At 37.9% G+C, this 12,953-nt stretch overlaps 2 protein-coding genes across 2 annotated transcripts in view; both read right to left on the bottom strand.

Annotated features, from left to right (window-relative positions):
- LOC105224592 (uncharacterized) overlaps positions 1–4,566 on the bottom strand; it is a 229,400-nt gene extending 224,834 nt beyond the window's left edge. The window contains exon 1 of the mRNA XM_049447370.1: positions 4,562–4,566. The gene's annotated coding sequence lies outside the window, so the exon portion shown is untranslated. The remainder of the gene's footprint in view (positions 1–4,561) is intronic.
- A 5,520-nt stretch (positions 4,567–10,086) lies between these two features.
- Positions 10,087–12,580, bottom strand: LOC125776227 (uncharacterized). The gene is made up of 3 exons (XM_049447357.1): positions 12,196–12,580; positions 11,783–12,098; positions 10,087–11,330 (listed from the first exon to the last, which is right to left on the bottom strand). Exons 1-3 carry the CDS (start codon positions 12,453–12,455, stop codon positions 10,107–10,109), a joined length of 1,800 nt encoding a protein of 599 aa, XP_049303314.1. The 5' UTR covers positions 12,456–12,580; the 3' UTR covers positions 10,087–10,106.
- Positions 12,581–12,953: the final 373 nt, after the last annotated feature.

Genomic DNA, 12,953 nt, shown 5'->3' with positions numbered 1-12,953 from the left:
AGTTATATTTATTCATCTATTTACATATATATGTTTGCTATAAATATTTACTCACCTCTTTTTATTTTTCTATTTAGGCTTTGTTTCGCAGTTATTTTTTTTATTTTTGGATTCTTGTGCGCAAATGTTGTCAAAGCAGGTGTTCTTTTTTTTTGTAAAAAAATTAATTGACTTACTTTAACTTTTATTATACTTATACCTGCGAAAAGTTGAAACGACGATGCATCCTTTTGGAGATTACTATATCAGCTTTAAATACTTGTATACCTTTCACCGACTATACTCACAGAACACTAAAATGCCTACTCATTTCTTTATTGAAATTTTCGAAATCCCAGGAACACATATACCAGGTCAAATATGGCGGAGACTAAATACGATGGCTGCTATATATATTTTTGGCCTAGGCAATACTAAGAGTTGCCAGGTGCAATCTGACATTTCCATTGGAAAGTTTGACATTTTTTAGCATAACATCACTCAGAACATTTTGTCATTTAATCGTGAATTGTTTTATTTACAGGGAATTAAAAAATTCATCTCGGCCAAAAAATGGAATTAACTCGTGAACATTTTTGTGCGATCATTTTTCACAACTTTCGACGTGGATTATCACGACAAGAGTGCATCGATGAACTAAAATTTTTGTATGGCTATGAAGCACCATCCTATAGCACTGTGAAAAACTGGTACAACGCATTCAATCGTGGCCGACGCTCGCTCAAAGACGATTTCCGTGAAGGTCGTCCAAAAACAGCCGTTGTGTCAGAAAACATCGATGCCGATGGCATGCCTATGCATTTCTCCCACCAGCATACATTCGATATTGCATGAACACCTGGCCGTAAAAAAGATTTGTTCTCGTTGGATCCCGGCCAATTTGACAATCGCTCAAAAAAAGGCTCGTGTAGATTGGTGTAAAGAAATGCTGAAAAAATACGATCGCGGTGCTTCAAAAGACGTTTATAAGATCGTCACAGGTGACGAATCATGGATCTATGCGTATGAGCCCGAAACAAAACAGCAATCGACCGTGTGGGTATTCCAAGACGAACCAAATCCAACGAAAGTTGTTCGTGGAAGAAGCACTTTGAAGAAAATGGTCGCCTGTTTCTTCGGCAAAACTGGTCATGTGGCGACTGTTCCGCTTGAGCAACGTAGGACGGTCAATTCTGAGTGGTACACCACCATTTGTTTGCCTGAAGTCTTCGGAGAAATTCGAAAAACGAACAAGAGAAGACGAATCATTGTGCACCACGACAATGCGAGCTCTCACACGTCGGCTCAAACCAGCACCTTTTTGACCGGCCAAAACGTCGAATTGGTGGGTCATCCGCCGTACAGCCTTGACTTGGCACCCAATGACTTCTTTTTATTCCCACACATCAAGAAAATAATGCGTGGTCAACGATTTTCGTCGCCAGAAGATGCTGTTGCTGCATTCAAAAACCATGTTTTGGAGGTGTCTCAATCGGAGTGGAAAATGTGCTTCGAAAATTGGTTTGAGCGCATGCAAAAGTGTATAAATCTTGATGGAGAATATTTTGAAAAACAATAAAACCATTTTCGTTGATAAATATTCCTATTTTCATTATTAGGCCAGAAATATATATAACAGCTCTCGTACCGCAAACGGACCAGGTTTAGATATTGGCAACTGCAGTGGTCAACATATTACAAGATAATTTCATATTTCACTATATTAGAAAGTCGGCTTAAAATGTGAATAGTTTTTATGGCGCTGATACTGTAACAGTCAATCACATGCAATTTTTGTTTTGTTCATTCTATTCCGGCAATTTGGACGTCAAAGGTGTACAATATTCTAAAAGCCCATTTGTCGAAAATATCGATAAAATTATAGAAATTTACGAATCAAAAAACAATTTAGAACCTTTTCAGTAAGGGTGGTGCAAAGAGAAGTTCGATGTACGGATGGACCATAAGTTAATGCAAACGACCTCATGGACCGCTGCAAACCAATCACTTGATCCGAATGATTACGTGTGATAATAAGTTGATCACTTACGTTTACGACAAGGGAAAATGGTCTTTAGCGAATCGCGGTAAGTCAGTACAAAGGGTGACCAAGCCAGAATTGATGGTTATATGTATACTATAATATTTTACGGCCATACTCTTAATTTTGAAGGAAGCAATCACACAAACAGGACAACCTTTGGCAAATCGGAGAGGAAATGCGTTACAATAGGCCATACACATATCAATAGTGACTCGCCAGATGCTCTGAGAGCTTAGTTGACATATTTATGTACATCCACCTTACGATAGTACATCCACCTCACAGCTTGCGAATGATTTTGCTGGTGAAAACTTCGCCTCAAGAGGAGCTTGTAAAGATCGGAACAGCCAACAGTTTTGTTCTATGAGAGTAGCATCATAAAATTACTTCGTTTGATTCTAAAAATAATTAACCTCCCACATCACCTAAGCCTTTTGAATCGCCGCGACGAAAACAAAACCATAACAGTATTACAAAATATGTATTTCTCCATAACAAATATAAATGAAAAATATAATAAAACTAAGTACTTAGTTAATAAGGTTTTAAAACTACTATTTACATTTATAAATTTTGCATCCACTTTTACCCCTTGGGAGGTTGAAACTATTCGAAGTTTTCCTCAAATCGTATTCGTAGCATTATTTTTTACAAAGGCAATATTTCTTTTCCTCTTTCAAATCAATGCAGTTGGAAGTTTTTGCATACGAATCCAGACGCGAGATATCTTCCACGTCTGTTTTGATTGTATTTGTTGTTATATTATAAACGACCGTAGCCTGAAATCTCGCTTTTTCCGGATTGGCTTCGAAACTTATACGATACTAGCTTTTTACCCGCGGCTTCGCCCGCAGTACAGCCATTAAATAAGTATGAGAGATAAAGGGTAAGAGTATAATAATAAAAATGAGTCAAAATGATAACTAAATTTTATTGCTTGGCTGAGATCAACAATTTTTAAAAATTCCTACAGACAATGAAGATTCAACACCTTAAAATATGCGTATTGAAATGCAACAACTAATGTTAAAATATATTTCACCGTAACAAAAATAAATAATTCTGAATTCTAACAATTTAAAAAAATTAAATACAAAGTATTAATCTAGGATATTTTTGCAGACCATGTTATAAGTTTTCCTGTCGGGTGCAAATATGTGTGAATTCTGGGCATTAGATACACGTGAACAGGCTACATAAAGTTGACCATGAGAGAAGCATGGGTTTTCTAAATGCACTCCTTCTACCAGTAATGTTTGTCCTTGTGCCTTGTTTATAGTAACAGCAAAGCTTAGCTTGACAGGAAACTGAACTCTTTTAAATTTGAATGGAAAGTCAGTGGGAATAATTGGTATCCGAAGTATTATAACAATATTTCCCTTACCGACATCTATTAAAATAGTAGCACCAAGTATGTTCTGTCCCAATTTTGTTATCCGAGGCTTTGTTCCATTACATAGAAGAGGAGCATCTAGATTTCGCATAAGCATTACTGGTATATTTAGTTACAATTGAAGTTTATGTGACGGTACACCCGATAGTTCAAGTGAATTTAACAACTCCACAGGATATGAAGTACTTACTTCCGTATCTATAATTGTATCCATTGACAAATATTCCTTAATATTTCCCTGAACCTCGTTTAAAATATCAGTGTTGATCCTATTAACAATTTCATTTCTTGGTGCTAATATTACTCTTGCACACAACCACTGATCACTAAACAAATTTTGTTGCAATTCCGGAAAAACATTAGCAATGAAATCCACATCACTTTCTACTAAATTACAAAATTCTCTTGACAGTAATATATAGCCTTCAACGTCAACAGCTAAACAACCATGACCAATTTTCAACAACATTTCTGCGTAAAGTCCTGAATCCATGTCATTATGAAGATGCACTCTCATATTAGTTTTCAGGCGGAGTTTTTCAACTGCCGACCATAAGCGTGATGATTTAATGCACGCTTGAATTTCATCTGCTGGTGTCCCCCTCTGAATTACTGGGAGGGTTTGACGGAAATCACCAGTCAATAAAACTACCATGCCATTTTGGATATACCAGATTTTCGCTTCCGAGGCATTTTCTAAGAAAAGCAGAGTAAGAATTAACATCAGCGAGTAAGATCTAAAATAATAAAATGACTGCTAACCACAAAAATTACGGATTACCTAAAAAATTTGAATAGTTTTATACTGCATGTAACGACAGAAGAAAATAACAATAAATATAGAAAAATTAATATTATTATGTTATTACAACTCTAACATATAATTTCGACCAAATTAGTTATCACAAAAACTGTACTCACGGACTTTTATTTAGATCATTAAAAGAGAAATAATTCTTTCATACAAAACTTTTGTGTATCTTGAACCGCTTTCGCAGCGCAAGGAACGGAAGCCCTCAAAGATAAATAATTTCCCTCGCTTTTTACACATTTACCACTGTTTCTTCGCAGCGTGGTGCTATATAGCCTATAGCCTTCCTCGATAAATGCACTATCCAACACAAAAAGAATTATTCAATTCGAACCAGTAGTTTCGGAGATTAGCGCGTTCAAACAAACAAACTCTTCAGCTTTATAATATTAGTATAGATATTTAATTAAACTTTAAGCCAAAAACTCAAGTGGGCAAAAAATAGTAAGACTTTTCAACTTAAATTTCGAACAAAACGAAGATCATTTGGACCCAACAAATGTGAAAACATGATTAGTTTCAAAATCACTTAATTTTTTCGAAAAACAGTGTCGCGTTAACGTCTGTGAAACAATGTTTTTCGACTACCAGGATATCATAAAAAGTATAGCCTTGAACCTACATATGCTCGCGATCTCGAAACATTAATTCTTAATCGGCCGAATATTGTGGCAAAGATGAGCCGAAACCGATAAAACACGTTAAAGCCGGTCAAAAATCAAGTGATGTTTACAATTTATTTCGATTATCGAGCACTCCAAATTTCTTCCGACCAGACAAACTTTTTAACAAGAAATACTATTTGAGTGTTAACCGTCGTTTGCGGTTAAAAAGAGGGCGTAATTAAGGGCCGGTAACTCTTGCTTTTTGCAGGTATACTCAAAAGACTACTTCAACAGATACATATATATAAATATTATTATTTGAATAGTTTTGATAAAATATTTACTTCGCGAATTAACATTTCTTATTTACTGAATATATTCATAAATTTATTTACTTAAAGCTAGTCGTCCTGGCTAAAGGGAAATGAGAATTTTCAGTATTTTTTTTTTTGCTACTAAATCGTGTTATTTTACAAAAGTAGTAATATGGCATTATTACAGAATGTGTTGACTTGAAGGCACGAAAATTTCAAAAAAAAAAAATTAATTTCAGAAGTTATATTTAGTCGTTTGTGTTGACCCAGTTCCAAAAAAGGTACTTGCGGTGACAACCATAAGTCCTTGGAGATTCATCTAAAATCAATTGGACAAAAAAAGTTGGTTTTATAAATAGATAAGCCTGGTCCTCATTGAAGGATTTTTTTTTCAAAAATTAACAAAATGGCGGCCTCAGGAAATTTTTTTCTAAATTTTTGGGAAAAAATTAGCAATTAATTGGTCTTAAAAAATCTAAATTTTCGAAAAACAAAAATCCTTCGATCAGGCCCGAGTTTATTATGTATTCTAAAAGCTATATAAATTTCATTTCTACTGGGCACTTTTCGAGTTACAGTTGTCACCGATTCAAAAAACATAGTTTTGAGAAAAACGCGATTAAAGTTTCACACTAGCGCTTTGCAGTGCCCGAGCTCTCTTTGTTATGTGTCAAATAACTCAAAACCTACTTATCGGATCAACATGAAATTTTCAGAGAATATTTCTAACATAATACACTTAACGGAGAAGCAAAAAAAAATTAATTTTTTGAAAATTCTGATTACCCCCCACTCCGGTGAATGAACGTCTAGCCACAATCCGCATCAAAGCGAGGTTCTTCAACATATCGCTGATTTGCGCCCACGCCCCGACGGAAGAGAAGGACGATGTGACCAAAGATGACTTTTATGAGCGCTTGGAGCTCGCTTATGAGAGCTGCCCCCGCCACGATGTCAAAATCGTGCTTGGCGACTTCAACGCCAGGGTGGGCAAAGAAGGTATCTTTGGCACTACGGTCGGTAAATTCAGCCTCCACGAGGAAACATCCCCAAATGGGTTGAGGCTGATCGACTTCGCCGGGGCCCGAAATATGGTTATCTGTAGTACTAGATTCCAGCATAAGAAGATTCATCAAGCTACCTGGCTGTCTCCGGATCGAAAAACCACCAACCAGATCGATCATGTTATGATAGACGGAAGACATGTCTCCAGTGTTTTAGATGTGCGTGCGCTCCGAGGTCCTAACATCGACTCGGACCACTATCTTGTTGCAGCTAAGATTCGCACCCGCCTCTGTGCAGCAAAAAACGCACGCCAACAAACACAAGGAAGGTTCGACGTCGAGAAGCTGCAATCACAACAGACAGCCGAGCGATTTTCTACTCGGCTTGCACTCCTGCTCTCTGAGAGCACTCGTCAACAACTCGGTATAAGGGAACTGTGGGACGGCATTTCAAACTCCTTACGTACAGCTGCAACCGAAACCATTGGTTTTCGGAAGGTGCAAAAGAACAGCTGGTACGACGAGGAGTGCCGTGTCGCAGCGGAGAGAAAACAGGCTGCCTACCTCGCAACGTTACGATCGACCACAACACGTGCGGGATGGGATAGATACCGAGAGTTGAAGAGGGAAGCGAGACGCATTTGTAGACAGAAAAAGAAAGAGGCCGAAATGCGTGAGTACGAAGAGCTTGATAAGCTGGCCGACAGGGGTAATGCTCGAAAATTCTACCAAAAGATGCGGCGGCTTACAGAAGGTTTCAAGACCGGAGCATACTCATGTAGAACCCCCCAAGGTGATCTAGTCACCGATGCCCAGAGCATACTTAAATTATGGAGGGAACACTTCTCCAGCCTGCTGAATGGCAGTGAACACACAACGCCAGGAGAAGACGAACCCGATTCCCCAATCGATGACGATGGAAAAGACGTTCCATTGCCCGACCAAGAAGAAGTTCGAATAGCAATTACCCGCCTGAAGAACAACAAAGCGGCGGGGGCGGATGGATTGCCAGCCGAGCTATTCAAACACGGTGGCGAAGAACTGATAAGGAGCATGCATCAGCTTCTTTGTAAAATATGGTCGGACGAAAGCATGCCCAACGATTGGAATTTAAGTGTGCTATGCCCAATCCATAAAAAAGGAGACCCCACAATCTGCGCCAACTACCGTGGGATTAGCCTCCTTAATATCGCGTATAAGGCTCTATCGAGCGTATTGTGTGAAAGATTAAAGCCCACCGTCAACAAACTGATTGGACCTTATCAGTGTAGCTTCAGACCTGGTAAATCAACAACCGACCAGATATTCACCATGCGCCAAATCTTGGAAAAGACCCGTGAAAGGAGAATCGACACACATCACCTCTTCGTCGATTTTAAAGCTGCTTTCGACAGTACGAAAAGGAGCTGCCTTTATGCCGCAATGTCTGAATTTGGTATCCCCGCAAAACTAATACGGCTGTGTAAACTGACATTGAGCGGGACCAAAAGCTCCGTCAGGATCGGGAAGGACCTCTCCGAGCCGTTCGATACCAAACGAGGTTTCAGACAAGGCGACTCCCTATCGTGCGATTTCTTCAATCTGCTGCTGGAAAAAATAGTTCGAGCTGCAGAACTTAATCGAGCAGGTACAATCTTTTATAAGAGTGTACAGCTGCTGGCGTATGCCGATGATATTGATATCATCGGTCTCAACACCCGCGCCGTTAGTTCTGCTTTCTCCAGACTGAACAAGGAAGCAACACAAATGGGTCTGGCAGTGAACGAGGGCAAGACGAAATATCTGCTGTCATCAAACATACAGTCGTCGCACTCGCGACTTGGCACTCACGTCACTGTTGACAGTCATAACTTTGAAGTTGTAGATAATTTCGTCTATTTAGGAACCAGCACTAACACCACCAACAATGTCAGCCTAGAAATCCAACGCAGGATTACTCTTGCCAACAGGTGCTACTTCGGACTGAGTAGGCAATTGAGAAGTGAAGTCCTCTCTCGACAGACAAAAACCAAACTCTGTAAGTCACTCATAATTCCCGTCCTGCTATATGGTGCAGAGGCTTGGACGATGACAACAACCGATGAGTCGACGTTGCGAGTTTTCGAGAGAAAAGTTCTGCGGAAGATTTATGGTCCTTTGCGCGTTGGCCACGGCGAATACCGCATCCGATGGAACGATGAGCTGTACGAGATATACGACGACATCGACATAGTTCAGCGAATTAAAAGACAGCTGCTACGCTAGCTAGGTCATGTTGTCCGGATGGATGAAAACACTCCAGCTCTAAAAGTTGGAAGGACCAAGTGGAGAAGGACCTGGCCTCGCTTGGAATATCCAATTGGCGCCACGTAGCGAAGAGAAGAAACGACTGGCGCGCTGTTGTTGACTCGGCTATAATCGCGTAAGCGGTGTCTACGCCAGTAAAGAAGAAGAAGAAGGTTAAAGAAATTAAAATAGCCCCAACATTCTACTGTTATAAACAAATTGCTTATGTGATATTATTTCAACTATATTTGGTAATGCGATGTTATTGACCGCAAGTCCCGTAGATTCCAAAATAACGTAATATCAAACCAACTAAAAATTGCAATACTTTTCTCGAATTTCTCGCAAAAGCTTTTAATACATTGTAAGCGCTTTGACTTTCCACGTTTTTAAGAATCTCATACTTAGTATGTATTAACACTTCTTTATTCGACATTTTCCAAATTGTGGTGTCACTCTTCTTAGCGTTTTTTGCTTATCAGTAGTTACATTTCTATGCCCTTCAAATTACTGAATTTAAACACCAATCGATCCAAATAAATACCGTTACAATTCGAAAATTTTGCGATTATTTTAATATTTGTTAATACAGTCGAACCTTCTAAAGTGTTAACAAGTACAGTATCAATAAAAAAAGATAAACGCTCGAGCAACCCAAAACAATAGGGCAGTGGTCACGTAAACTCTTATACTGATACTTATACATTTCATTGATCTCTTTCTGTTCTCCAAGACATGACAGGGCTTAACATCTCCCAAATTTTTCAAAATTTTTGTAAATACTTTTCAGCAAATAAGTTGAAGGTCCAATTGAAAAGAGTATACCTGTTAAATGACGTCCACCTGTGTCCATAGTTGCATTTATTTTGTATTTATGGCTCGCTAAATATGATAATTTGTAAATATAGACTCAAATATATAAACACATACCACAAATGTTCTAAAACATTTACAAATTTCATCAAAAAAGGTTTATTTGTTCGAGACTCAAGTACTTTTGCGACATATTATAACATATTCAGTGAAACAGCGAGGAGCGTGATAATGATGAAAACGAAGCATTTAGCCATCTGCACCTACAGAAATATTGTTTATGAGATAGGAAAGGCTCTAATTATGGAACAACTCGACATTTTTCGGTTGATAGTTTTGTATGAAGACTGCATCATAACCAGGGGCAGAACATAAGTTTAGGAATGCTTTATTGAAACTGATCATTAACTATGCTCATCTGAGATTTTGAAGAAGGAATTCATTAAATTGGAACTACTAGCCGATTTGAGGTTTTTCGGAATTATTTGTGTATATTTGACCACTCTTACACAGTCACACTATTGAAACTGTAACTCTCACTGAATTTTATCGCTAGGTGCAGTAAAAGCCAACTCCGCAGTCAGCTTTGGTTCCATCCGTTTTTCTTCTGTTTCACACTGTTAAAGGAAAGTCAGTTCGCTGAATAAAAAATTATAATTATAGTTGAGGTTTTGAATTTATGTCCCAAAAATGCTGCATTTAACCAGACACACCGATCCCAATTTGTAGGTACATTAAAAAGCAACTCCAGTTAGAATTAAAATGTTTAGTCATTTTTAGCATATTCGTAAAGTTCTTAAGTTTTAGCTCATACTCGTATAATGAGTATGATTCGTATAACTTCATATCATACAGTCTTCTAAGTAATATGTTATCGTTTATGGCTTTGTCGTCGTGTTATTTTTACAAATGCAATATTTCTTTTCCTCTTTCAAATCAATGCAGTTGGAAGTTTTTGCATACGAATCCAGACGCGAGATGTCTTCCACTTTGGTATCGATTGTATTTGTTGTTATATTATAAACGACTGTAGCCTGAAATCTCGCTTTCTCCGGATTTGCTTCGAAATTTATACGATATGTGGACTCATTCGGTATTTTGATCATTTTCATTTCAACACTATTGATCCTTTCTAATTTTAATTCGGCACATTTGTCGCTAATATTTTTATTAACCAGATATTGATTCATTTCGCCTAACACTAGTGCCGTTACATTCTTTGCAAGTCCATCGCTTGTGGGTACAGTTTCATAAGGTACGCAGGTACACCAATGATCGGGAATATTGGCATCCTGACACGTGCGTTCCTCGGGTATTTCACGAAAAATACTATTACCAGATGTAGAGCCGTTGACATAAGGTACTTGTACTTCAGGATCCGCTTCTTCAAGTATATGTTTGAGTGTGGCATAAATGTCGTAGGGTGTCGTTAAACGCTGCTGATTAATTTTTAGATTTTTGACGAAATCTGGATGTTCGTTTTGATACCATGGTGGTAACGATATGAAAAACATTGGTAAACGTTCTTCTAAGAAGCCAGATTTCAATTTCATCAATGAACCCCAACGTACACCATGATCCGAAAGAAATAACACGATCGAACGCTCCAGTACCCCTTCACTTTTAAATTTCTTAAGATACTCCAGCACCTTCAGATCCGTTGTTGCTGCCGTATCGAAAGCATTATGACTAAATGAGTTCATCCAAAACAGTCCGAAGGTGTGTTGTTCCGTAAACACATTCGCGAATTGTAATGCACTATCGAAAATGTAATCGGCATAATGTCGGCGGCCAACACAGTATGGTAGACCATCTTTAGATTCTACTTTCAGTGCTTTTTCAATACCCAAAGTCATGGGACGTAGATAATAATCAGTTGGTGGGTTCTCAAATCCTCTCTTCAAATAATTAAACGTACTTATACACACCACATCCTCCGAATATGCCGTTATGTAACCGGCTTGTTTAAAATTATTCCAAATAAAGTTACAAATGGGTTGGTTAAGTCCGCCTACCGTTGTAGGCTTGCATTTCTCATGAGCCATTGATTCATTGTAAGACGTTAGCAGTGGCATCAAATTTGGAAAAGTGTTATCACCGACCTGTGTTTATATAAGGAAAATACAAATTATTCATTAATGAGCTCTACTCGTATTAAAAGAGAGATAGAGAGAGGGTTTTTACCAAAAAATCAGATTTTTATTAAGATAACTTACAGATTGGCCAATACAAATATTACAAAGCCAAAAGTAAGTTTGAAAATCTCATATTAGGCATATTGGTATTGAGTGGTATTTAGCGGATTATATATCCCTTTTTCGGCTCAAGAACAGATTATTATCAGAAAAAGGCGCTCTCAAAAATGTTTTAAGATATCCGATATGTTCGGCATAAAATCAAAGGGACTTTCGAAAATCCTTATATTTATTATGTGGGTATACGGAAGTACGAGTATTGACCTGATATTACCCCTTTTTTAACATATTAAGCACCAATACATCTATCTACTAAGCTAAGTCTTAGTTCACAATTCTAGTACACAATTCTCACTTACTTTATTATAACCATGAAATTCAATCCATTCCTCGCTTATATCCAGATACTTAGCAGTCAGCGGCATTGTGCGTCTTAAATTTATGCGTGACATACTATCAATGCCCACTAGGAGTATGCTCGGCTTTCTTATAGTCGACGGTCTCGCACTTCTAACGTTCGAACTAGCTTTAGAGCTGTTCAAATGCTTTTGTGTTTGTATAAATGAGAAGGCGTCCGCTTGAATTGATTTTGTGTCAATATAACACTCAGTAACCATATATTCTATATCTATGGGGACCAGAAAGTCCTGTTCAAATGTGGTGCAATTTAAAAGCCTGCAAAGAAAGATTATTAACACCTTATATCGAAATCTTTCATAAATGCTATTATTCGTAAAATTATGTATGAAAATACTCGATACAAGCCACTCACTTATGCTCTTTGTCAGCCGTTTCACCACTTCCAGCTCTGATAATTTGCCGATAACAGCAACGGACATCTGCGGCACTGGCATTTAATGGTTTAACGGCTCGCTCTATGGCCTCCATATTCATGTGTAGAAGGTATTGTCGTGCATTTAGCTGATAGCTGCTTGTAATGAAAGCCTCCTCGTTGGTGCAATCAGTATATTTATAATTTTCTGGTACAAATATTTTTAGCGCTTCCTCGGAAAAGGGATTCACATAAGGCATACAACATTGTGAAGTGTGGATGTAATATTTTGATTGCGCTGGACCTAAAGAGACGCATTAAAATTATTGTTGTATAGTTGTTAAAACGTTTTTTTTGTTTGTATTATAACCAAAAGCGTGTAATGCCAGCGATTTCAGCTGTTATCAAAACTCTATATTGAAAATGGAATAATAATTTCCATGTTATTAACTTGGAATATAGGGTCATAAACTCACTTAGTTTCATTAATAATTTCTGCTTCATATACGAGATAGTACCATAATTCTTACAACCGATTGGCATGATGTTAATCAAAATATTCTTACTTAATTTTGTTGAGGCAGCTTCCTTTGGGAGATATATGCGAGTTCATCTCAATCGAGAAAACGAATTTTCATCTATTAGTTGTATGAAGTCAAGTTCTTTATCACAAGAATTAGGCCGATTTCATTCATATGAGGCGATAAACTACCTTATAGTGGCGGAGAAGGGCCTAGCTGCACTTGGTAATAGCGAAA

Source organism: Bactrocera dorsalis, chromosome 2 (genome assembly GCF_023373825.1).
Source record: "Bactrocera dorsalis isolate Fly_Bdor chromosome 2, ASM2337382v1, whole genome shotgun sequence".
Classification (NCBI taxonomy): domain Eukaryota; kingdom Metazoa; phylum Arthropoda; class Insecta; order Diptera; family Tephritidae; genus Bactrocera; species Bactrocera dorsalis.
The sequence above is the reverse complement of the archived record's forward strand: the minus strand, read 5'-3'. Positions and strand labels throughout refer to the sequence as shown.